Source organism: Filicampus tigris, chromosome 4, assembly GCF_054856515.1.
Source record: "Filicampus tigris isolate MCC_2025a chromosome 4, RoL_Ftig_1.0, whole genome shotgun sequence".
NCBI lineage: Eukaryota > Metazoa > Chordata > Actinopteri > Syngnathiformes > Syngnathidae > Filicampus > Filicampus tigris.
This window is the reverse complement of record NC_141220.1, coordinates 11,931,220-11,957,485: the sequence shown is the minus strand read 5'-3', so window position 1 is coordinate 11,957,485 and position 26,266 is coordinate 11,931,220. Positions and strand designations below refer to the sequence as shown.

The window sequence follows — 26,266 nt, the reverse complement described above, 5'->3', positions numbered from 1 at the left end:
TAGCAACATATGTTGAAACTAAATCCAAACTTCAAGCAATATGCCACGCAATATGATTTGTTTTACCTGGCTGAGATTAAGAGGCTGCTGTTGGAGGGGGTGTGGTCCTGAGCGCTGCTGTCTGTATGATGCAGTCACACCACCTGGGATGTGAGTGTTGCCCGAAACCACTCCATTGGAGGATTTGAACTTGTAAGCGGAATTGTGATGATTCATTGTATCTGCACAGAAGGAGGTGAAATCTTGTGTAATTGGGAATAGCTACTTGGATATTTTTGGAGAAGCATGAGGCTGTCTTAAGGTGACTGGATGTGTTACCTGGCATCAAGCGTTCACACTCATTCACAACCTCGCTGGTCTGAGTTTTAAGAGGGGGGATGATGATTGTGCGCGGGTTGCCGTTGTTGTAGTTGTCCAGTATGGTGCTCTTTGTGTCAAAGCTGTTGTTGTTGTTGTTATTGGCGGGTCTAGACTCCACAGTGTAAGGGCTGATGTTGTTGGAACAGTCGGTGTCAGGTGAATCGTGGACAGTCACACAGCTGATCACATTCTTTCTTTGCTTCGACGATGAGCTGGAGGGAATACAATGGAACAGAGAGTTAGGCTACAAATTCTGCTGCTTGAATTGTATGTCCAAGTGAGAAATACAGTGAGCTGAAATACGCGAGGGGGGTATACATAAAAAGTAAAATAATGTGTGGGTTTTTGTACTCACTCGAGTTCACCTTCATCATGTAAAAATATAATCAAAGATGTAATAAAATTGCGGCTTGACAGAGATAATTTTGGTCATTTTCAATTGACACTGTCTCGGACTAATTCATTTAAAGAGGAATTCAATCCCCAAATTTTCTTTACAATAATATGTTCTATGCAGGCCCACTAGTCGAAATAAAGCATTCTGATTAATACTGCGTTTGTGGAATATGAGTTAGGCAGTAAAATTACAATCCACAAATGCAATATTAATCAGAATGCCATGTTTAGACTCGTGAAGGCGCATAGAAAATATTATTGCAAATAACATTTTTGGGTTGACTTCCGCTTTAACAATTCACATATTACTTTGAGCGTGGATTGCAGTTGTGTAGAACTGCACAGCATATTACTCAAAATTCTTTTAAACTTAAAAAAATGTTTTTTTTTTACTTCATTCAGCAACTTAAGTATACCGACAGAAACACATCTGAATATGAACAGTAAACTACAACCCCAGTAATAAATAATTTGTTAAAGTTAAGTAATACCACTCTGACAGGCAATCAAAAGGAAACATTACTACCCTTAACAAGGCAGATCATTTGATATAGCTCTTGTAATGGATCATATTAGATTGAGCAAGTATACTCAAAATGTACAGTGTTGTAATTTCAACACAAGACAGCCAATGTGACATGGAGAATTTCTGAATTATATGAACAACATCAAAGTAGCTTAAACCCATGACATCAGGCTGGACCACTTAAAGAAAATAGCAGCATTGTGTGCTCTAAATCAAATCAGATTCATGTTGCAGTTGCAAGAAATAGCATGGTTTGGACTCTCCTCTGAGAATGCTATACTTTGGGGAATTTTGCAAGGCCTATAATCAAATGTGCCCAATTTCACTCAACACGCACAGATGCTCACAATTTTCAATAGCAGCACTTGCAGCATTAAGGAAAACATAATCTTAGCAATTATTCCAAAAGACAGCACTGACCCATTATTATGCTTGTGGTCATCTTCCTCATCTGTGTCACTACTGATGGTGATGATGCTGACTGCAGGGCTGGGTGTGTCAGGGATGATGATGGTCTGTCTGGGGACGTGCTGTTGGTGCGGATGGCTGCGGGTGGTGCTGGAAGCCTGCTCGGCCTCAATAGTCCCCCAGCCGCCTCCTCCACAGCCCTGCGGTAGAGGGCAAATGGAGGCTGAGCTGCTCTGGAGCACAGCGCACCGTGGGGGCGTGTTCTCCTTCACCCTCTTGGAACGCTGTGGCGACAGCACTGCCTGAGTGGACGACACTTCGTAGGCTGAAGTGTTCCTTTAAGGCAGAAAGATAGAATTAGAAGTAAGCATCAAAACATGAGACATCATGGTTTATGTGACTACAGTCCTGTGCAGGTCTTAGACCACCACTGGCTTTGTTGTTTTAATAACCTTTATCGCAGTAGTCATTTTCACATGGAAAAATGCTAAAAAGTAGGACAGATTAAACATACTTTATCAAACGTAAAAAAAAAAAAAAAGACAGGCTTTAAAAAACAAAACAAACAGAAGATTGACTTGTGAACAGTATGAGCAAAGAAAAGCTAAATTAACCGATCGTCAGCCAACATAATATAGTTCATGTTCAATAGCAGTAGGAAAAAGCCAGAAGCTATGCTATGACATTAATTTGGGCTCCATACCATTAAAGTTTCCTGCATCTTTATATGTGTGTGCAACTTGTGATTCAATAGTTTTTGCCTTAGTTTTAGGGTTTGTCTTACACACTATCGATACTAGTTGATGTACAGTTCCACTAATGCTTTACCAGTAGAGGCATGTATATTCAAGGGCATCTCAATAAATTTGCAAGAAATTTGAAAAGCTAAACCAAATAAGTTGCTAAATTCAAAGAGTGAAACTTCTATATTATAGAGAATCATTAAAAACATGGGAAATTACTTATATAAAAATATTAATGTTTCACTTATGTCATGAATCTTTATCACTATTTAAAATTGAAGAACTGAAATCAATTACATTTTCTTTGAAGTTAAATTATTTTTTAAATGAACAGGATCTGTGTGTGGCAAATAAAAGTGTGATATAATGGGAAATGATAAATGCTTATCACTTACCATCTTTATGTTTTTTTCAGTATGTCATGAATGATAGAATTTGTAATACAACCAATCTGTGATGCACAGGTGGTCACTGTAGCTCGGCCAATGTGATTGTTACTTATTACTACACACCTGGCAGAATTCTGGTGCTGTTTGTTCTTTTTGGAAGAGGAGTTATTATTGGACGCGGGTTGCCTCATAACATGTGCCACTCCAACATTGAGCGTCTGGTTGGATGGGAGAGTGACGTGACCAGCCAACAAGGCTGGCTGCTGCATGATGGGATTGTAATGGCTGCCATGAGGGTGGGAATTCCTGTAGTAGAAAAACAGTTTTCAAACAACACTGTTAAAAGAAGAGCACGGAGAGGACAAAGCCACAGACAAACATTTTTGGCTTGCTGGCACAAGGAATTGAATTCCTTACATAGATCATCTTAGCTAGTAAGGTCACACATAAAAGACCTACAAAATAATACATTGACATTTTCCGGAGTGGATTGACATATTAAGTAGTCAGCGTTTAATTTTAAAACTTTACAACTTCTCACCCCTGTGATCTGTTGGAATCCTTAACATATTCAGCTAAATATGATTTTAAAGTTGAACTTTTATTTAATTTCAAGGACACTCTCTTATACATATGTTTTTGCGTCAAAATGGAACCAAGGATTTGCACAGTAATAAGTAGAGGCACCTAGTGAAATACAAGAAGCCTGTACGGTACATGTTCTGTTACAGTACTGTAGTCGTTTTTCCTCCTTTATGAGCCAGCAGGTGTCAGTAGCAACTTTATTAAAAACAAGACAAGATCATTAGAGGAAATAAGTGAGGTACGGCGCAAAAAGGGAGGGCAGAGGAGCTGACACCAGCTGCGGAGTGATAGCTCTGCAGAGGAAGTGCGACACTTTCCTGATTGTCTCTCTGTAGACCACAGAGCTCCTCGGGAGGGGAGGGAGAAACAAGCCAGGAGAGGAGGAGGTAGGTTGAGAGTGACAGCAGGGTAGGGGAGGTGCTGTCGTCACAGATGGACAGTTGAGAATGAGTGCAAACATACATGTCCCCCGCAACTCTGCACATGCACGTTATAAACCTGCATCCTGCTTCTCTCCCTGCTGATTGCCTTCTCGCTTCAGTCCATCCATTTGTTCAAGGCGTCTCACTGACAGGCATATCGTCTCTTCTTGTTAATCTCGCTGATCTCCTGGAGGTATCTGCTCTTATAAATACACTAGTGTTCTTGTGATTCGATAAAGATAAAGGAAAGGCTGTCAGGGAGATACTGACTACTCATTCAATCACTTTGCCACCTTCTTATATTACTTTTGGACCTCTAACAGCCATGAACATGAGTGAACATGTGTTTTATTGTTCTGAACTGTTGACCTGTAAACTGTAAATGCCTTTCCATTCTGAAAGTGCTCAAATGACAACGTTTGGAGACACTTTTTCATGCTATTGAAAGAGAAAGTGTGTCAAAAAACGTTGACTGGTACTGTATGATTGGCTGCCAAGTGCATGTTTTTGCTGAGGGCCATAGCTAGGATTCCCAAAGGATAGAAAATTTCTGGGAAAATTCATGTATTTTTTTGTTGTTGTTGAGAAGTTCATCTTGAGGATTTTGCAAGTATTATTAAAACACGCACACACACACGTTGTAATAAGAATGTGTTGTTGTTTTTTGCATTGGTCTATTTGTGAATATAAATTAATTTCTTTCAATGAGTAACAGAAAATATGAATGTTGACTAGAATGAACATTTTTTTACCATTGATCTGTATGTGATGTGATGGAGAAATGCATAACACTTATTGTTTGTGAGGGAATGGCCTGAATAGCCCTGTGTAAGTGGCAGTCTGTTTTCATGGGACTAAGGGGTGCTTTAAAGTAACAGGAATTTCATCCATTTTTTTTTGTATATTTATTGTCATTGTGTAAAGTTTCTAAATTCACAGATTTAGCGAGGAATTGGTGTTGCTTACCTCCAGTTGGTAAGAGGCTGTGTACTGCTCATGGAGTCGGGAATGACGGCGGCATGCTGAACTGAGGTGTGAGTGAGCTGCTGCCAGGCTGGAGGCAGCAGGATCTGCTGGGTGCCGCTGGGCCAAGCCTGCTGAGGTAGGACAAGACACAATAGGGAGTAAAAACAGAGGGGTATTAAATGGAAAGTGGAGATTAAAAAGAACAATAAAGGGAGACACATTCATTTATTGTGAAAAGTTTACGATGAAGCATGAATACATTATATATTTGGACAATTAGTTTTAAGGGTGTGATAAATCAAAGTCTCCCAGTGATGCTAAAGCAACAAAATTGGCCTCAAGAGTGTGTGTGTGTGGGTGTGTGGGTGTGTGTGTGTGTGTGTGAGAGAGTGCATCCATCTGGGATAGATGAAATTTTAGTTGATACAGTAGTTTAGTTTTTAGTTATTCAAGTTATGGTGAAAGCGTCTACAAACCCCAATTTCAAAGAAGTCATTGTCCATCCATCCATTATCTATACCGCTTCTCCTCACAAGGGTCGCGGGTGTGCTGGAGCCTATCCCAGCAGTCTTCGGGCAGTAGGCGGGGGACACCCTGAATTGGTTGCCAGCCAATCGCAGGGCACACAGAGACAAACAAACATCCGCACTCACAATCACACCTAAGGGCAATTTAGAGCGTCCAATCAACACACCATGCATCATTTTGGAATGTGGGAGGAAACCGGAGGACCGGGAGAAAACCCACGCAGGCACGGGGAGAACATGCAAACTCCACACAGGTAGGCCGGAGCCAGGATCGAACCCACGACCTCTCAACTGTGATGCGGACGTGCTAACCAGTCGACAAAGAAGTCATTGTGTAAAATAAAACACAATACAATGATTTGCTGATCCTTAGCAGTAGTGTATTCAATATTGTCATATTACATGACATGTATCCATTGACACAGATTATATATGATCAAAAAATATATAAAATGAACTTGTTAGTGAAAAGATGGCCATCCCGGCCCCATCGTCCCTTTAACAACAACATTCCTCAATGCACAACTTCCGGAGATTTAGGGATTTCATCATCTACGGTCCATAACATCATTAAAAGATTCAGAGAAACTGGAGAAATCTATGCAGATAGCGGCAGGGCCAAAATCCAACACTGAATGCTTGTGTAGTAGTAGTGGATCAGTCCTTTTTTGACCTAAAATTGTGTTATTTTTACCCCAGCTGTTTTTTAGAGTGTATGCGGATTGTTTGTGCCCGTGTCACAGGGAACGTGAACATCTGTGAAGGCATCAATAATGCTGAAAGTTACATACAGGTTTGGGAGCAATCAATGCTGCCATCCAAGCCACATCTTTTTCAGCGACATCCCGGCTTATTTCAGCAAGACATAGAGACAAGTCATATTGTGGACTGTCTCTAACGAAGACCCCGGACTGTTGAACATCTCAAGTTGTACGTGACGCAAGAATGGGAAAGAATTCTACATACCAAACTTCAACAATTAGTGTCCTCTGTTCCCAAAACCCATTGAGTGTTGTTATCAAATTCAAAATGATTGAACACTCTCAAAAGAAAAGCGATAGTGTTAAACAAAAGATAGAGTTCAAACATAAAATATCTTGTCTTTGTAGTGTATGTAAATGAATATTGTTTGGCAAGGATTTGTATCCTGTTTTCTTTATGTTTTACACGATGTCCCAACTTCACTGGAATTGGTGTTTGTACTTTGTATCTGGACAGGAGAAGAGAAACAGGCATTGTGAGTGTATGTGTATATGCATGCGTGCGTACATGTCTGCCTGTGTTTGCGTGGTATTCTGTGTAACCCTAATAGTTTAATGCAGTTCTATTGATTAGTACTTTAATGTCACGGCTAATGATAGTTCATTTAATACCACTTGGACATCGACTGAATGTATCTCTTTCGTACAAGCACATTTCAACAATGTGAAACGAAAACTGAGAAGAGAGAAAGAAAGAGAGCAGCTAACCTGCCAGTATTTTTTAAATGATCGTCCTTAACTTTTTCATGTGTTAACTTTGGATGAGTTTGGCCGAGGATATTTCCTATATCAAGAGTTTGAGGTTACAAGGGGCGTCTTCCTCCGCAGTGATTTCCAATAAAACATTCTGCCGTTTGAGATGTCTTTTGCATCTCAGGCACTTTATCAACATGCCACTATGACATGCTAATACATCCATCCATCCACTGCTCCTCCTCCTCTCGCTCACTCTATCTCTCCTGCTGGCACTCTACACTTTTTCACCAGGCGTCTGTGTTGTGTAACCAGCCTGTCTGCCCTGAAATGGTAACCCAGTTAAGAGGATCTTTTTTTTATACTCACAGACCCCACCAGCACTATCAGCAGCCCACCGCCTCCCACCTCAGCTAAACACTCCTCGGGTGAAAACCCTTTGTCACCTCGGGGCTGTGAAAGCCACAGCTCTCACTCCCTGATTGTTTCCACATTTTCTGCATTCCTGCACCAGATAAAGGTTTTGTTGGTTTCCCTGCCTCACTGCTTTGGGGCCTCCTTCTCTGTGCACACCCATGAAGGTTGGGGCATAACCTCTAAAAGGTGAGCATCAAGGGCATGGGGGTGGGGGAGGGGGGTGGCTGACATTGAAGTGTGGGCTGAGTCACAGGTGGGGAGAAAGCAAGCCACCACCAAACAAACCAAGCCAGCGAGACCTCCTACAGTGAAGGAATAAACCCAGCGATACACGCATACAGGCAGTTATTAGGTGAGCTGCAAGCTAGTTCATACAAACCATCTGCTTATGTTAACAACTACCTTGTGCCTTTTGTTTTTTAAACATGCATACACAGACGGAGGGCATGCTGTAAGTGCAGACAAGCAGTGTGGGGATTTAAATGTCATTTAAATCTCCTGCCTTCTTAGCAAGACGTTTTATTTTGTCCTTAGTAGATTCATTATGCATTGAAGGATTTGGTGAATCTATGAATTATCTTGTCTTTTGGGGCCAGATTCAAGCTTCCCCTGACCTCTTAAGGTCCTCTGAGGCTTCTAATTCGGCCCTGGAGCTAATCACCATTTGGTATCTGACAGATTAAGCCACCATAGAAACACAGGCATGCTCTCACACATATACACACACTCAAGGGCTTTGCTGCCTGTATGCCTGCATGATTAACTGGAGATAAGGGAGTGCTTCAAACTCCCAAGATTCTCAGAGATATTTAAAGCCTTCCTGGAAATTTCCATAGGGAGAAAGGTGGAGTGGTGGTGGAAGTGGTTGACGGTGCATGTGTGCTCAGAGAGAGTGGTGCATATACACTCTATACTTGCAGTAAGATTACATGAACAACTAAAAGTCACCAGCTCCACTGTGCAGTTATGTTTCAGTGACGGCCTGTGTGCATCGCATAAGAGAGCAGAGATGCATAGACAGAAAGTGAGGAGGACAGAGAGAGAGAGGGAGAGACTGGAAGTAATGCACGGAAAAGATCAAACTAACTGCACTAAAAAAAAAGGGGGTGGGTGGGGAAGCAGCAAGCAGGGGCAAGGTCATCAACATTTCCAGCTTCCATCCACAGTATTTTTTGTATAGTGAAGGCTTCCAAACACTGGGTGCTGGTATCTTTTTTTCTTCTAAAATATGAGCAACTGACAAGCATTTTTAATCATTAAATGTACACTGTAAGGACAACTATATTCAGATATTGTGGTACGACACAGGTCTACGGAGGCACTTTTGAAGAAATTTTCTTCACCTTTGGGCTGAACTAAAAAAAAGATTCGACCTCTCTGAGGTCCAAAATCAGTGACCTCTAAATTCACAAATGTTTTTCAGAATGACTGAAAAAAAAAAAAGATGAAAAAAAATATATTGCAAAAGTCTTCCCAGATGTGCTGGAGCTGATGTAACAGTGTCTTTCTTCTATTTTAGCTTTCTGTAGGTGGAATGGCCCACTTCTGCCCACAAAGTGTATATTAGTATAATTTAAAATGGAATGCCTTTGTACCTGAGTAAGGAGGCCTGGTTGGATCTGTAGAGGCTGGGCACCGGGGGCCTGTGTCACTATGGGAACAGCATTCTCCATCCGCATGGAGTAACTGTTGTGCTTGGAAGGCGATGCCTGCAGTCCTGTGAAGGAGCAGAAAACAAACAGGATGTCAACAAATACAAACAATGTGTATATTTAGCGACTAATACTTGAAGGCAATAATCATGGACAAACAAGTCTATTTCACAGAATATGAATCAAAGGACAAATACAAGTCATTGCCTAAAAGCAATATGGTTTGTGGGAGGTGTTGAACTGTGAGGGTGAAATTGTATTCATTGCCTTTTCAAGTAATAGCGTGTTAGTTGCCACTGTAACTTGCATTTTTCCACATAATCGTTGTGCAAATGTGTAGGTTTTCGTCTTCAAGAAGGAAGTCAACCCTAACTTATTTTTTTCCAGAATATGTTCTACGAAGCCCCACTGGTCGACTGATTAATATTGCATTTGTGGAATATGAGAAATCTACCCCTTTTTAGCTATCTCAGGGCCCGGCCATTTTGTCACTTCTGCCAACTGAAGATGACATCACAACTTGCTCAGGGCTCAGATAACGACCAATCATGGCTCAGCTTCAAAAAACAGGTGAGCCGTCGTTATCTGAGCCCTGAGCAACTTCGATGTCATCTTTAGTCAACACAAGTAACAAAATGGCCACCCCCTGAGATAGCTAGAAGTGGGTGCATTTTGCTGCTTGTACTCCATATTAATCAGAATGTCGTATTTCAACTTGTGGACCTGCATTGACTTCCGGTTTAAAATCTCCAAATATCTCAAGTGTCAAGTGTTCTTCTCTGTGTGCTAATACACTGTGCCCGCTACGACCTCTTTACCTTGGAAGCCAGGAGGACAAACGATGAGCGCCTGCTGGAAGGGATCGGGCCGGGCAGCGCAGAGCTGAGGAGCCCCCGTCTGCAAGGGCAGGCTCCTTTGGGCCACAGCTGCCATGGAGGCAGCGGAGGGCTGGTAGAGTGCAGATTGGTAGTTTAGTATGGAGACATCAGGACTTGCAAAGGAAAGAGTGGAATTGTTGTTGGAGGAGGCAGTCAGGTTGGTGGCCTAAAGGAATAATGGTGGACCAAAATTAAAAAAAAAAAAAAAAAATGAGAGGGTGACACTGATGGGAATAGCAGGCAGAATTGCTTAAAGGTGGGGAAAACAAAGAGTCGAGGAGGCACAATCACACCTTCAATCGAAAGTGGACTGCCAAGCATTGATGGAAACAAACAGAAAAAATATTACACATACTGGGATGTTAAATGTATTTTGACAAAAGAATGATCTTGAATGATTTTGTGCAATCAATGCACAAGATATGAAACTAATCAGGCATAATGGGGCACCATCCATGTTTTAACTGAAAAAAATGTACTGAGGCACAAGCTTTTTATTCTCCCAGACCAGAATAGTGTGATTGTGACGTGCAACAGTAGTTAAGCTGTACGCAAACTACATGATCTAATTAAAGAGACCAACATTTTACATACCGTTCGCTTCTTTTAAACAATGCAACATTGCGCAATAAAAGTGGTTCAAATGGCTGTTTAAATGGTAAATGGAGGGCGCAAAAACCGATACAAAATGACAATGAGCCTCTATAATGAGCTACTAAGAAATATGTCACAGCCTACAAATCAATATGCCCGACAAGAGTCATTTTTCACCTCCACCCTCATTCTTCAATTATGTAACCTTCTCACTCTAGTCCAGCATGTCTTGACCGTAAATACGTGTGGAATACTACAACTCCCAGGACACATTCCAGAACCAAACAAATATTTGGGATACTTTTTGCTCAGTTTGAGTATTTGATTTATTACATCATCAAGTTTTCACCTTTTCATCATAGGTGGAGAGAAATAGGCAACCGGCATTTTCATGTTCCAATTGCTCTTTACAGTGTATTCGATGAATACAGGGGGAGGGAGCATAATCAATATGGCATTGTGGCAGTCAGACAGTGACAGAAAGATGTTGTTCTGCCTTGAACATTAACCATCTCTTTATAAAATCTGTGTAAATCACAGCAAATCTCAAGTGCCGTTGCATCCTACGCAGCGTGAGCAAGATGCTTGGACAGAGTTGAAAATAAGGATATTTCAAATCACTGGCTAAAGACATTCAGGATGTAGAATCTAAAGCCCGGCAAAGTCAAAAGTCAGCAGTTCCGATTCCCCACCCTACGGAAGCACTAAAGCGCCACAAGCTCAATCCCGGGTAAATGGAGAGACGTGAAGAAGATAGAGGAGGACAGGAGCGAGAGGAGGAAAGGAGACGAAGCCCGGAGTAAAGGGATTCTTGAGGCCTAAAAGCTCCACATTGCAAGATAAGCAGGAAGCAGGGCTTGTCATGTGTGCAATCAGCACTTTGTGACAATCCCACAGGACCTGGCTGCAGACAGAAATGCAACCAAATAGATATACAGAAGACAGAAAGGCAGGATCGTAGGCCAGGAAATGCGCACACACGGGAAATAAAAGGCAAACAGCTGGTCATAAGCTGGTCATTTTGGCTGAAATGACAGCCTCAAAATCATTTGCATGGATGGCTTGAAATACTGATAACAACATCTCAGTCAATGCTATGGCAACCGCGGATCACCATCAAGGTAGTCAATTTTTCTCATTTCTTTGTGGAGACATTTTGGAGTTGTGTGCAGTGTGTCTAAAAATGTTGATGCTTGTAAAAATGATAAAATATTACAATGGCTGGTGGTTACACTCACTAGCTTGCTATGCTTGGCTTCTGATCAAGTCACTGTCTGGTAACAAATTGAATTTAATGGCTGCCAGTTTGTAACTACCCGAAGCAGTGGTCCAAAAAAGTAAGTCATACTTCACAACAGTAGGGGGAGCCCTGGGGCTAAAATACATGCGCTTCTCTCCCCAACAGTTTGTGACTGAGAAGAAATTAATTGCTCAGCGTCAGCATGCACAGATGCAGTGGATGTGCAATAATGTACTTTATGTATATCATGTTAAGAATATAAAGCTTTTTCAGCTATTTATGTCAGTGTGTCACTTTGCTCAAGCTGTAACCTCCATGTGAAACCTATCAACGGCGTAAAGGACAAATACGTTCCATTTTTAGTCCACAGTTGTTGTCAATGAGCTACAAATACGCGAGATTATCATTGTTTTGAAATTCAAATTGCGTTTCCAATATTCCCAAAACACATTTTACACACATTCCACTGCACACGTCATTGCTGCGTGACAGACAAAGGACAAAATAAGGCGTCGAGTGTCACCTGGCTGTGCACAGTGTTGAGCTGGTTATTGAAGGTCATGGTGAGGTTGGTGGAGGTGCTGGGGGCCACGTGGGTGATGAAGGGCGTCTTGCTCTGGTTGACCGTGTCGTACATGTTAACACGACGCTTACAGACCTCCATATTCTGGAAGCATGATTTCACACTGAAGAGTGACAAAGACACAGAGAGAATGAGCATCGTTTTATGAGCGGCCGATGCAATTACCCCATTAAAGAAGGTAATTTGGTAAATTGGAAGGAGAAGAGCTCATACTGAGTGCTGTGCGGGAAATCGAGGAGATGCGACATTGTAACAAAAGGGTGGTTGAGTGTTTCAACAGGTGTGATTCTTTTGTCTGCGTCGATGGTCAGCATCTTGGTTAACAAGTCGATGAATTCCCTCCTGTCGGCTTTCTCTGCCAGCAAGTCGCTCCCCTCCAGATCTGACGTCATGTTCACCTGCAGGCAGCAAATAGCGGCACAGTCAACGTGCATGCTTGTGTGGATGTAGGAAGTAGAGATAGACTGATATGTTGTTTTCAGGACCGGTGCCGATTATTAGCAGTCAGTGAGGCCGAGAACTGATATTTGGAGCCGATATTGATTTTCAGTAAAAAGGAAAAAATAATGGCATCAAAAAATAAAACAAATTAAAACTCTTAAAGGGACGGTGGGGCCAGGATGGCCATATTTTCACTAACAAGTTCATTTTATATATTTTTGGATCAGGAAAATGAAAATAATTGTCATTTTCTATTATATCAATACATTTGGGAGGAATTAGGAAATAAGTGACTCCATGAATAACACCTCTTGTTAATGAGGAGAATGGCCGCGCCCCCTAGCATTCTATGACTTCTATCCTTGTTCGGTCGGAGTCACTGGAGGAACCTATTACAAACTCTCCATTGGAAATCATTGTACTTTCATTGCTTATAACGTCCAAAAACGGTGATCAATTGGCATCAAAATTTATGTGGACATCCTTACTAATGACCACTTCAACATATCAAAAGGATTAACCTCTGGGGGGGCAGGGGGGGGTCTTTAGTACTGATGTCATTTTTACATGCAAACCTATTATATAGTGCCAATGTTAAGCTTACCCAAGTATCCCTTTAACTTTGTTGAAATGTCTTTACGCATATGTTTATTGAACAATTTTTGGGATTTGTATGATGTTGATTTTAGAAAAATATGTATTAGAAATGTTTGCCAATACACGTACATCTTTGTTGTAAAATTCTCACAAAAAGGGAGCTCCCACGGTCATCAGCATGTCTTCAAAGGTTACATGAAAACTTAAACAATGGGTCCATATAGTTTTCGACAGTAAATAAAGTTCTTCAAAATTTCAAAATGATAGAAATGTTAAAATGTCACTTATCTTTGTTTTGATTTCAAACAAAAAGAAAAGGTGCAGAGTGTTCCCAGGGTCAGTAGAGTAGTCTCTAGTAAAGTTAACTGAAAATTTAAATAAATTGTTCCTTGAAGTTAACACAATTTTAAATTGATTTATTATCGGCCATTAGATTTTTTAAAAAGGCAGAGACCCATATTCATCAAAATGCCGAATATCGGGCCTGGCCGCCAGGCCTTGCTCTTCAGCGAGATTATTGCACTTCTATTTGGAGTGGCACTTGAAATATCTACACAGTATATTCAGTCCTGAGTTGTGAAAAGTTGAATGCAGAAGATACTATAGAAACTGAAAATTCAACGTTTGGTTAGTGGGGAGGAGTAAAAACAGATTCCTCTCCATCGACTCCACTCTGTGCATAAAGCTGACATGACAAAGTGAACCTAAATATGTTGAAAAGCATCACGCTCCTTCATCTGTATTTAAAGCTTGCTGCTCAGGTTGTGGCTGAATATTCGGCCAAGCTGCTCACGTGCAAAGCTACACGGAGGACATGCATTGATTTCACAGGAAGGGAACAGGAGGCGGGCTTTGGGTCTTGTGTCTTGCACCTGGGGCCACAGATCAGCCAGAACAAGTTGTTTCCCTGAGCGGAAAACTGCTCATTTCTCCATCTAATTGAATCTGCTAGTTTGACGACAATATGCAAGCTCACCTGGAATTTCAAATCAATGCACATTTTACACTTATGAAACACTCTCGGAGACTGCGGTCCTCTCCAAAGACATGAATATTTGTCGTCTGCAAAATCATTTCCCTCGTCCCCTGGATTAGAATTTGCGTACGTGGATCAAATCTGACCTCTTTTTAGTCGATAGAAGCCACCAGAAGCACAGAAAGATTAAATGCTGATCTGATGAGGTATCACGAGAAACATCTGAACATGTTTTTTCCCCTCTGTTTTCTTGTGCTGAATTTAAATGACCTTACTGCTAAATGAGCCATCCATTTTCTATGCCAGCTACCCTGTTCAGGAACACAGGCAAGTCTATCACGGTCTCACCTATTGGATGAGAGGCGGTCCGCCTTAAACGGTTGTTGCAGGAAGGACACATTTGATTTCATGAACATTTCCCACTCCACTTTGATGGAAGCATTCCCATTGCAAAACAGTTGCACACAAAAACAAACAAATAGATGAAGCTGTGTCAATGAAAAACATAGCCTCATTAGGGGAGGTAATGATTTATTAGGAATCTTTTGCACCCTGCCAACAAGCAAACGAAACAAAGTGGAAAAGATTGGACTTGCTTTGCACTCATTCCCTGTGTTTAAACAAGCACCAAGGTCATGATATAGCTGCTCTTTGTTGAAGCCAACAAGATTGTCAGGCAGTGTGAGGACACCGGGAGCAGACTGGCAGCCTTGTTTACTGGAACATGCAGACGAACAGGTCTGCTTTCATAAAGCCACAAGCGCTTATCTGCATCAGGCTCTATCAGATGCGCTGCCAGTCACCACCTCAAATCTGATGCAATTCTTTTTCCCCATGCATGTCAGAGTTTGTGACCACACATCTTTGCAGTGATAACGGAATAATCGGCAGAATGGGGCGGGGAATAATCACGTTGCCCGTAACTGGTGGACGAGATGACCTTGGCTAAGGTGCACATGCAGAGTTGGTCAATAACAGCCATCAACCATGTGAAATTTTGCACTGTTGAATAGAGATAGACGATTATCGGCCGGGCCGATAATTATCGGCTCCGGTATTCAGTGTTTTGACCGATATCGGCATCGGCCTTTTTTTTAAAATCTGATGGCCGATAATAAATCAATCTAAAACTGTTAACTTCAAGGAACTATTTATCAAATTTTTCAGTTAACTTTATAAGAGACTCTACTGACCCTGGGAACACTCTGTCTGCACCTTTTGTTTTTTTTTTTAAAATCAAAACAAAAATCAGTGAAATGTTAACATTTCTGTCATTTTGAAATGTTGAAGGATTTTTTTTTTTAGTGTAGAAAACTATGGAGCGATTTTTTACATTTTCATTTTGTCAGTTTTGTTAGAATATTACTACAGAGATGTATATTGGCAAACATTAATAATAATAATAATAATAATAATAATAAACATGCACATCTGAAAAAAAATCAATACGCTTTAAGACGTTTCAACAAAGTTAAGAGTATATTTTTGGGGGCTGGGATTTTGACGCCTTTCCTTTTTACTGAAAATGAGTATCGGCTCCAAATATCGGTTATTGGCCTCCTTGACTACTAATAATCCGTATCGGCCCTGAAAAAACATATTGGTCTATCTCTACTGACAACTTCCTATTCAAACAGTGATGTCATTCTAATATTCTTCTATTTGGATTCAATATGATTATCATTTTATTAGCTCCTGAAATAATCGTGTTTTCGTGTCTCATAATGAGACACACAGGGTCTATTTTGACTAAAGTTATGAATATGGCCAAGATGACCAGAAGGATGATTGAATGCTGGCCTTGCGTGTGAACATCTGTTGGATGGAGCCACATCTGTGTCTTGAGGAGCAGTGACATGCCACTCAGGAGTGAAGACAGGGTGGCAGATGGGGCACACAACACATAAGGAGAAGTGTGGCAAAGCATGCTCGCTTGTATGCTGACCTGTATGCAGCTCTCCAGCTTGAGTAAATTTGCCAATAATTTATGACAATAATAACAGGAGCAACAAGAGCACTAACAAAGAGACGGCGCATAGGCCTGCCAAAGCTTCACCATTTGTCATCAGGCACGTCAATTAGTGAACGTTGCAACTGTGAGAGTTATAAAAGTCCAACAGTCTCAATTTTGCAAAAGAACAGTAATGCACACTACAGAATGTTTGCCAGCTTCCATTCAATTCAAGAAGGAATGACGTGCGTCGCGCAGTATTAAGTCCGCAATGTGAACCATTGCACGGCCAATGGCTTTATTGGTTTATTATTTGCATTGTTGCAGTACAGGTAGGGCTGCTCGATTAAGCGGTTTTGAACCGTAACCGAATTTTCTGGATAAAGCGATTTTAAAAACGTTCAAATCGGCACGTTCGATTTTTTTTATTTTTGGTGTATCTAAGGCACCGTAGTTTCCTCTGCATTTCCGCTACCTCCCACGAGCGCGCAGTTCGGAAAAACTACAACAACACCGGCGCTACCGGCGATTCTGCTATTTGCTCAGGCAAGTGAGCGTTTGGTTAATAAATCGGGCAAATGTAGATTGTAGTGTAGTGTGTGCATTGATTCGTGTTTAAGTAAGACCAGGGAGAAAGGTGAAAGGCTAGTCACTAGCTGGTTGGCAAAATGACTTGCTGACAGACTGTTTGGTTTACAGACTTGACTGTCTACCTTCTCTCATGTTGAGGATTTCGTTTCAGATGGTAAATGCACTTTCTTCTTTCATCATTGGTTTAATTAAGAACAGATCTGAAATTTATTGTGTAAAATGCTGTTAATCCCAATGGATTGTTCTGTGTGTATTAAGTTAAATTGACTGGCATTATGAGTTCAAAGAAAGAAAAAATAAGTTTAAATAAAATACCGGTACAATCAAAATACTTCATTTGTTATTATTTTTTATTTTACGTAGAAATCGTAATCATAAAATCGGGTCCGAGAGAAACTAATCAGGATTTTCTTGTTAGGCAAAATCGAACAGCCCTAAGTACAGGGCTCATTCTGGTTGTCTTATTGAGCTAAGGAAGAAGGAAAATAGTGACAGTCCCATTGCAATAAATACATTTAAACTCCAAATGCATGGTTATAGACCACCACAATGTATCCCACCAGGCATATCCACTAGACATATTTTGTTATAATGCACCCTTGACAGTTTTAGCAGCCCTTCCACCCTCGGCTATTTGACACAAAAATGTCACAAAGTCATGAAAGAATTAAAGCTAAAGATTTGGGCAGCCATTCCACCTACACTATTTCAATGACAGACTGTAGAGATTTTGAAGCACGGGAGCCCTTTGTTTGGTCAAGAGTTGCGTCCTTCCTTCCATATATCAGGCTTCCAGTTTGCTTCAGTTAGATGGTCTCTGAAATGAGATATATACTTGGGAATGATGCCTCCCCACATTTCTCACAAAGGCAAGGAGGTTTATTATCTTCCTGGCATCCGCAGCCCTCTTGTCGTTCAGGGCCTTTAGCGATGTCATCCATTATACACGCAGGGACAGATGTCCACAATACTGACTTGTTTATACGGGAAGAGAAAGTAGGCAGTTTTCTCCCACATTACGCTTGTTCAGCTTTATCTCCTCTGTGTTTTTCTAGTAAGCTGAGTCGGGCTGCAACGGCGAGAGGAAGCCGGGTGACGGCGCATGCAGCGTTGGAGACAGAGAGATGAGCCAGGGGATATCAACACCCGTGCAGGTTGCTTTCACGGAACTATGTGCTGCATGTACATGTTTGCATGGCAACTGTACATTCAACAAGCCCGTGCAGAGATAAAATCTTGTACGGGCCGAGAGCGTGTTATTCCAGACAGGGCTCGGAGCCGCCACGGGCCCTACTGGACAGCCATAATTGTCCCCTTCATTTATGTACCTGCATGTACCCACATGGCCAGTTTCCAGAGGCTGCAGCTGCTTGTGCATCAAGATGAGCATATTTCAAAGCAAGTAGCTCACCAGCTTTGTTGTTATCAGGGGCAGAATCAAGCAGCGTAGTGATCAGACAGGACTCTCGGAGAGGCAAAAGGGCCTGGGAAAAATATTGTAACTTTCCATTCCCTTTGTCGAATCTGGTAGCAGAAGCTGTATTTGGCCGAGCGAGAGCAAACAAATACTCGCTATCATCTCAGTGTCAGCCATGTCCTATCAAAATGTCATTGCTACATGTGAAGTTTCCCACCACGGATGGATGAGTTCACTGGCCGTCGTAAGGGAAAATGACATTATATAAAGACTGGTTAAATGGCAGTCATGTTCTTTGTATATGTCGATTCATTGCAAGTCACTTCCTGTTGTTACAACGAATCATTACAACAAATTCCCACTGATGACCTGGGGGATGTTTGGTAACAAAGAGCACGACACAAGTGAAGAGTTTGCAACTTTTTCCATTTACCTCTTTAGTATTACCGATGCAGTTGGATCAGGATTTCAAATGCGTTACCGATACTTATTTCAAGTTGTAAATGGGATACAAAAAAGAGCCACTCCAAAGGATGCCACTGTTGTAGGTAGGGATGTAACGATTGGTCGAAAATCGATTTAAAATTGATTTTAAACTGCTCAAAATGTGCATCGATGTAAAAGATAAATAAATAAAAGAATGGATATTGAAATGTTGATCACAAAAGGGATTTGTAATGGTAACAGTCAAATCCATTTATTTTTCATGTTTACTTTTGGCACTAACAAAACGCTGATAAGACAAAAATGTAGTTAAAACAAGTTTTTTTTGTATGTTACAAAATAATTATTGTTTGTAAAAAGGAAAAAATGTAGATGTTAAAAGAAAAACATCTTTTGTTTTTTAATTGAGTCATTAATATTAATGGGAAAAAAAAGATTTAAAAAAAACAAATCAAATCGAAATCGGGAACTGAAAATCGAATCGAACCGGGGCTTGAATGAATCGTTAAATCCTTAGTTGTAGGGGAAACACCACAAAGCTAAGTTTACGATTTTTGCCATGGTGAGATGAACGGAATCAAAGTGCTTATTAGATATTTGATGAAATAACACCATTACTCAAATGCGGGATGTGTAAATGCATGATATTATTATTATTATTATTATTATTATTATTATTATTAGCCGTCATGTCTGTTACGAGTTGTGCTCTGTGACATTGCAACCACATACCTGGGCCATATCATCCAAGCAGTTGAAGATGTACTTGCGCGCCTCCTTGGACTTGATCCCTGTTTCTCCCTCGTGGTCCTCAGGAGTCTGTGGGAGACATAAAGCAGATGTTCCTCTCAAACCCTCAACATGCTTCCCCTCTAGACCTGCACTATTTATATGTGACTCATTATAGCCTCTTGTTGCTGATGTACAGCAGGACACAGCTTGCCCACTGAGCAACCCTGGTGACACACACAAACACTCATCTAACGTCCTATGATTGGGGGGAAATGAATGCAAACCCATGAGCCAATATACAGAGTTTGTCACAATAGGAGATAGGGAGGACTCACCAACCCATGCAGGTTGCGTTTATAAAACAAAAATGTGATGTATGATTGCATGTGCACATGTTTATCTGGTAATATGGTAAAAATATTCTGGAAGTAATGAGTATCAAAATTGCAATATATATGGAATTTCATGTCATTTAAATAATATCAACATTTCAAATTTCAGAATGAAGAACATTAGTTTAATTCCCCTTTGAGGAACTGTCAAATGCCCGTTCCTTCGAAACGGGTATACAGGCAGGTGAAGTAATTACTGTATGTATAAACAAAGGACAGTTATGATTGAATACACAAAGTTGAAAATATCATCTGCACATCAACACGACTGTTCTTGGATAAGACACCATGAGTTCATAATAAAGCTAATCGGTGACTTTTTCCACATGATGTTCAACAGGCTAAAGTTCAAACACTCGTCATGTTTCTTTTAACCACAGCCATAACATGCTGCATAAACCGCACTGTCAGACACATAGGCAGAGAAGACAGACAAGTTGGGTTAAGAACTAAATAATACAGTAAAATCTGGGGGGATTGAGGTCAGAAATCATGTACCAGGAATAAAATAAACAAATCAATAAATCTTGAATGTTTGAGATCAGCTATCATTGAAACACCTCTGCTTAAACTCATGGCTAGCTACCATTTCCAACTCACGTCCACAGAATTAAATATCTAAATTTTAGGACTGAACAGCACTTGACAATGAGGCAGATTCGGAAAAGGTTTTCAGGATGTTTATGGTCTCGTGGATAAACACACCTACCACCTACAAGCAAGCCTATTTCCATATTTTTTCTGCTTTAATGACAACGATAACTAGCCATTGGCACAAATTCTGAAACAGTACTTTAAGAAGAATGAGACATTCTCGACTTTAGCACCATTGAAAATCTCTCACATGGTCTGTATAAAAGGACTTTGCGCAGTGATCTAACTCACTTATCATCGCTGCAAAATGTTGGCCAGACATTTCTAGTGGAAGTCCGCCCAAACATATTTTTTTCAAGAATATGTTCTATGCAGGCCCACTAGTTGAAACAACACATTCTGATTAATATTGCGTTTGTGGAATATGAGCAAAATCCACCCGTTTTTAGCCATATCAGGGAGCGGCCATTTTGCCACTTCTGACGACTGAAAATGACATCACAACTACCCAGAGCACAGGTAACGACCAATCGTGGCTCAGCTTCAGAAAACAGATGAGCTGTGGTTGGTCGTTACCTTAGCCCTGAGCAACTTCGATGTCATTTTCAGTTGACAGAAGTGACAAAATGGCCGCCCCCTGAGATGGCTAAAAACGAGTGGATTAACACTTATTCCGCAAACGCAATATTTATCAGAATGCCCTGTTTCAACTAGTGGGCTAGCATAGAACATATTCTTAAAAACATTTTTGCGTTGACTTCCCCTCTAAGCAATAAGTGTTGTAAAATGTTATCATGTGCTTTTATGGCTGTGTGATGTACGTAAAATGGGTATGGGTGCTAACACTGGAATAACAAAAAATAAAAGTCAATTTCTAATCTATTCGCTTCAAACAGGAAACTGAATTGGCGTTTACCTTAAGTCTCCACAAAGGATATGTGGAGTCGGGGTCTCTGTTGAAGAACCTTGTGGTCTTTGTCCCTGCGCTCAACAGATACTCTGCAGGCAGACCTTGAGTCTGTGAGATGTACCGGATCTTTAAGACAGGGAAAAAAAAAAAAAAACATTTCAAGGATGTTCTTTCTGTAGTTGGAGGACAAAGAAAGACCATTTGGGGAAACATTCCAAGAATGCAAACAACAATTCAAAAGAAGCAATGATTCACAAATGAATTGCGTTGAATCCGGCAAGTTTGTTTGTCGTTGAAGCAGAACTCTGTCATGGTCTTGCCATTGATTCTGATTGAGGGAATTCAGCAATGTCTCGCTCTGGAGCACAGGGGCCCACTAATTGGACAAGTGACACTGTGGCATATGTTCCTATAAACAGCGGGGGCGTGCAAGACTCATAAGGGGCTGCTGTGGGGATTGAAGCAATGCATTTGAAAAAAAAAAAAAAAAAAAAAAAAAACATTGACAAGGACACATGTATGAATGCATCTGAAGTGTGGGCAATCATCCAAATAACTAGGCATGTAAAGCCAACTGAGGGTCTAATACCCCGGGCCGGGCGAATTATCGGCACCGATATTCGGGATTTAGCCTTTATTTGGCTCATAAGAGATCCAACTAAAATGTGAATTAAAATAAAAAAAGTATTTATTTACATTTTCAGTTAAAAGAGATGCTGCTGACCCTGGAAACTCTCTGCAGCTTTTATTTTTCTTTGAAATTAAAACAAAGATAAGTGAAAGTTTAACATTTCAATTATTTTTGAAATTTTTGAAAACTTTATTATTGACTGTAGAAAACTATAGGGAGCTACTTACGTTTTACTTTAACTTTTTAAGACATGTTTCTGACTCTGGAAGCTCCCTGAACTTTTTGTTACAATTTTAAAACAAAGTTTGTCAAATATTAGAAAAAAAATAAAAACTTCAATGTTTTGTAAAATCTTTAACGTTGTTCAATAAACATATGCATAAAGACATTTCAGCAAAGTTAAGAGTTGGAGTTTGTTTTTTTTGTTTTTTTTCATATTTAGACACCAATATTCATTTTCCCGAAAATAAATATCGGCTCCAAATATTGGTTATTGGCCTCCTTGACTCATAATAATCGGAAACAACCCTGAAAAAAATCATCTGTCCAACCTGATCGTACTCCGAGGCTCCAGGATAGAGTGGCCATCCCAAGAAGAGCTCAGCTATCACACAGCCCAAGGACCACATGTCTATTGCCTCACAGAACGGCAGGCCCAGGATGATTTCTGGAGCTCTGTGTGAAGAAGAAGAAACTTAAATTAAAAAACAGACTTTAAAATAAGACCATTGATTTTCCCTCACTTTTTCTCATTATATTAAGTGTGATCACATTAGATGAAATTGGTGCTACCATAATAGGACTCTTCTGTGACTGACAAATCTATTCATGTCACACACACAAGTGTGACAGGAGTGCCAGCCATGCAAAGAGCTTATTTTCACACTTAATGTGAGCTTGTCGAGAGACGCCAAGTGCAGTAAGTAAAAATTCAGAACAAGAAAAGGAAGCTGTCCAAGAAAGTGAGCAATATTCCCCAAAATACAAACTAACGGCAGCATCTTTGGACAAAACTACACACTATTGTCAGGACAAAAGGGCTGTTTATATTTGTTTTGTTTTTTTTGTAATAATGTACTGTATGTTTAATTTTATGTAGAAACATTATGAATCTATCTTCAGATCAGCCTGCCCTGGACCAATTACAAAGCCCAACTAATGGCTAAGCATTAAGAAAAGGAGCAAGAAGACAAGTATCCCGAGAAAAGTGGCACAACAACTGGGAGTGCATGCAAACTCCCCACAGGGATGTTCCAAAAGAGAATCAAACCCAGACCTCCTCCTAAGTGTGAGGCAGAAATGCTAACCACTGTGCACCCAATTAAATATTTTCTCGAGCATGCACTGAGATTCATTCTATCTTTTAGTTGGCCCCATTAATGTTTGAAAATGTTTGTGTCAATTTCTCACATGAGCTTTTCCCAGTACATACAGAGGTGCACAAAGATCAGTAGAAGAGATACAGTTGTGCTGAGCACAGCTGCATGTCTGCCAACTCGTGGTGAATGGTGATATATATATACAGTCATGCTCATAAATTACTTTAAGATTATGTAAATTTATGAGCACAACTGTACATACTTATGATTATAAGAAAGAGGAGTCATATTGGTTTAAGATAATGTACATGTACACCAAAATAAGAATTTAGAAATAAATCAACAACATAAACATATCAAATTAGAAGCTACACATTTCCAGCATTCATTCTTCAAACTTGTTTTAAAATACCCCATTCATATACCCCGTTCATTTTCTATTAAGTACAATATTTGTCAAACAGGCCCAATATATGAACCAGGCAACAGGAAAAATCCAAAACAAAAAAGGAAGTTATAGCAAAAGGAAAAAAATAAGTTTAAAAAGAGGCTAGTTATTGAGGCAGCATTGGAGCAGGCACTAGGACAAAAAGGTCCAGCAAGCAGTTGCAACACCACTTGACAAAGATACAGACACAAAAGGCCCATCAGAGACAACAATGAAAGATCTTCCGCAGAGGCATCAAAGAGACTGCAAGCAGGTGAGACCAGCAGTAACAGAGAAGCGTGTTTAAATCTGAGATGGACAACAGCATAATGTAGTGGATGGATCTCTGTTTGTTGCATGGAATAATGTTTTCCATTTACAAATCCATGTTGGACTGAGGCTGCTTTAGATAAGTGAGTTTAGCGGAAGAATATGAATAAGAAAACAATAAAAAGAATATCTTTTTCAAGAATATGTATATGCGGCCCACTAGTTGAAACTTAATATTGAGTTTGTGGAATGTGAGTTAAGCAGCAAAATCCACCCATTTTTGCACATCTCAGGGGACGGCCATTTTGTCACTTCTGTTGACTGAAAATGACATCAGAGATTCTCAGGACTCAGATAACAATCAATCATGGCTCAGCTTCAGCAAACAGGTGATCTGCCATTGGTCGTTACAATGAGCCCTGAGCAACTTCGATGTCATTTTCAGTCGACAGAAGTGACAAAATGACCGCCCCTAGAGATGGCTAAAATGGGTGGATAACTCTTATTCCACAAACGCAATATTTATCAGAATGCCTTGTTTCAACTAGTAGGCCTTCATAGAACATTCTTGAAAAAATACATTTGGGTTCACTTCCCTTTTAACTCTCATATGCTGAGGTGTGACAGTTGTGGTATTATGTTTAACGTCAAAGCTATTGAAGCTAGCCACCATAAATGAATGGAACTGTTGGAGGTGATCAGTGTTTCATCATTAGTAAAATGCTTCCATGCACATATGTGAAGTAAAGCTTCAAGACTACAAGAACGCTGCATATTTAACGCTATATTTAACCACTGCTTTCGGAAATACTGCTAAATAATGCTCAGGGCTCAGATAACGACCAATCATGGTTCAGCTTCAGAAAACAGGTGAGCCGTGATTGGTCGTTACCTTAGCCCTGAGCAACTTCAATGTCGTTTTCAGTGGACAGCAGTGACAAAATGGCCGCCCCCAGAGATGGCTGAAAATGGATGGATAAACTCTTTTTCTACAAACACAATATTTATCAGAAAGCCTTGTTTCAACTAATGGGCCTGCATAGAAAGTATTCCTGATTTTTTTTTTTGTGTTCCACTCCACTTTAATACCTTCTAAAGTAACAAAATGAACATGAAGCCTTGTCTAAGCCAACACAACATTGTCTGTCAGTGCTCTTTTGACCTGGCAAGAACCAATATTGAAGTGCTCAGTTACAATTGGTGATAAAATTGACATTTGTCTAACACCGATGATTCATCTGCACCACTTCAAATTCATCTCCAGATGGCATCACACAGTACCTCTCATTGGGCTCTCTCATGGTGCAGAAATATGCCTCATAAAGTGCACCCCTTGTGCATACTTTTGGTCAGGGTCTTTCTTCGGATTTCAACGTGCCTTGACAAATCCTTAGTGTTTGGGTTTGAGGCATGGTGCTCACAAAAGAAAGAGTGCATGGAAAAGACAGAGCAAGAGACTGCATGCTCACATCCTCCCAGCTGGCTCGATCATTGATAAGACCAAGTCCCTTAGGGAGTCAGAGATGGCACCAGTCATGAATGGACCCTTTCTTAGCCCCCTCACCGATCCCCGCAGTCAGTCTAGCAAACCCCTACCCGCCCCTGCTTCTACCTCACCCCCTTCCTCCATAGAACCTCTCTGCCAGCTAAACCCCCTTTCAAACCCCTTCAAACTAGGGCATAGAGAGCCAGACTACCCCTTCAAACCCGCCTCTCCGCCCTCTGCTCTGCTGAACCGTGCCTGTGCTTGGCTGGCCTGCCAGCCCACACACACACACACACACGCACGCACACACCCCCACGCACACACCCCCACCCGCACACACCGACACACAGCTGACTTCACAGGCTGTGTGCATGTCAGGATGTATCCATCAGGCTGACCTTCGCTTAGTTTGGGTCCAGACGGGAGACTGATGGATCCCTGGAAGCCTAAAGCATTTATACACATACATTAGAAACTCACAATCACAGCCATGCATGCGCGCACCCACCCACACACACACACATGCACACACACAGACAAGGCAGACAATCTATGGTAATGGATTAGATCTCTTTCATTTCAGCTTCAAAGACTTCATCATTGGCTCTAATGTAAGTATGTTTTATTCAAATAGCCAGTCAGGCCGTTCTAAGTGAGCGGCATGTGTACTGGATGTAAATAACAGCAACGGAGCGAGAGACAGCTAGCCACCGGTAACGAGAAAAAGCACTTCATGGGAAAAGAGGCCATCATTAACTGTCCTCTCGAGTATTTGCTTTCTTCTTTCCCTTTCCTCCCCTCGCTTTGACTCTTACCCTCACTCCACAGAGTCCTTTCCCCTGCCTAATGGAACAAGCTTGGGTCTGTGCTATGAATGGCTTCCTGGCTCTCACTGGGTATTCATCTACATATTCATGCCCCCGAAGGTTCCTTCGCAGTCTTGCTGAA

General features: G+C 40.9%; 1 protein-coding gene across 5 annotated transcripts in view; it reads right to left on the bottom strand.

Moving 5' to 3' along the window:
• The window catches only part of hipk2 (homeodomain interacting protein kinase 2), a 102,203-nt gene that overhangs the window by 7,172 nt on the left and 68,765 nt on the right, over positions 1–26,266 (bottom strand). Inside the window, exons 3-15 of one of the 5 annotated variants that reach the window (XM_086027824.1) lie at positions 22,368–22,491; positions 21,192–21,311; positions 19,290–19,376; positions 12,354–12,538; positions 12,081–12,243; positions 9,664–9,889; positions 8,794–8,910; positions 4,796–4,931; positions 2,946–3,128; positions 1,963–2,026; positions 1,703–1,890; positions 319–572; positions 67–221 (exon numbers count right to left, since the gene is read on the bottom strand). In XM_086027824.1, coding sequence (XP_085883950.1) covers positions 67–221; positions 319–572; positions 1,703–1,890; positions 1,963–2,026; positions 2,946–3,128; positions 4,796–4,931; positions 8,794–8,910; positions 9,664–9,889; positions 12,081–12,243; positions 12,354–12,538; positions 19,290–19,376; positions 21,192–21,311; positions 22,368–22,491 — 2,002 coding nt within the window. Of the gene's footprint in view, positions 1–66; positions 222–318; positions 573–1,702; positions 2,027–2,945; positions 3,129–4,795; positions 4,932–8,788; positions 8,911–9,663; positions 9,890–12,080; positions 12,244–12,353; positions 12,539–19,289; positions 19,377–21,191; positions 21,312–22,367; positions 22,492–26,266 lie in introns of all 5 variants that reach the window. The other 4 variants (XM_086027823.1, XM_086027822.1, XM_086027826.1 and 1 more) reach the window with 4 other exon arrangements.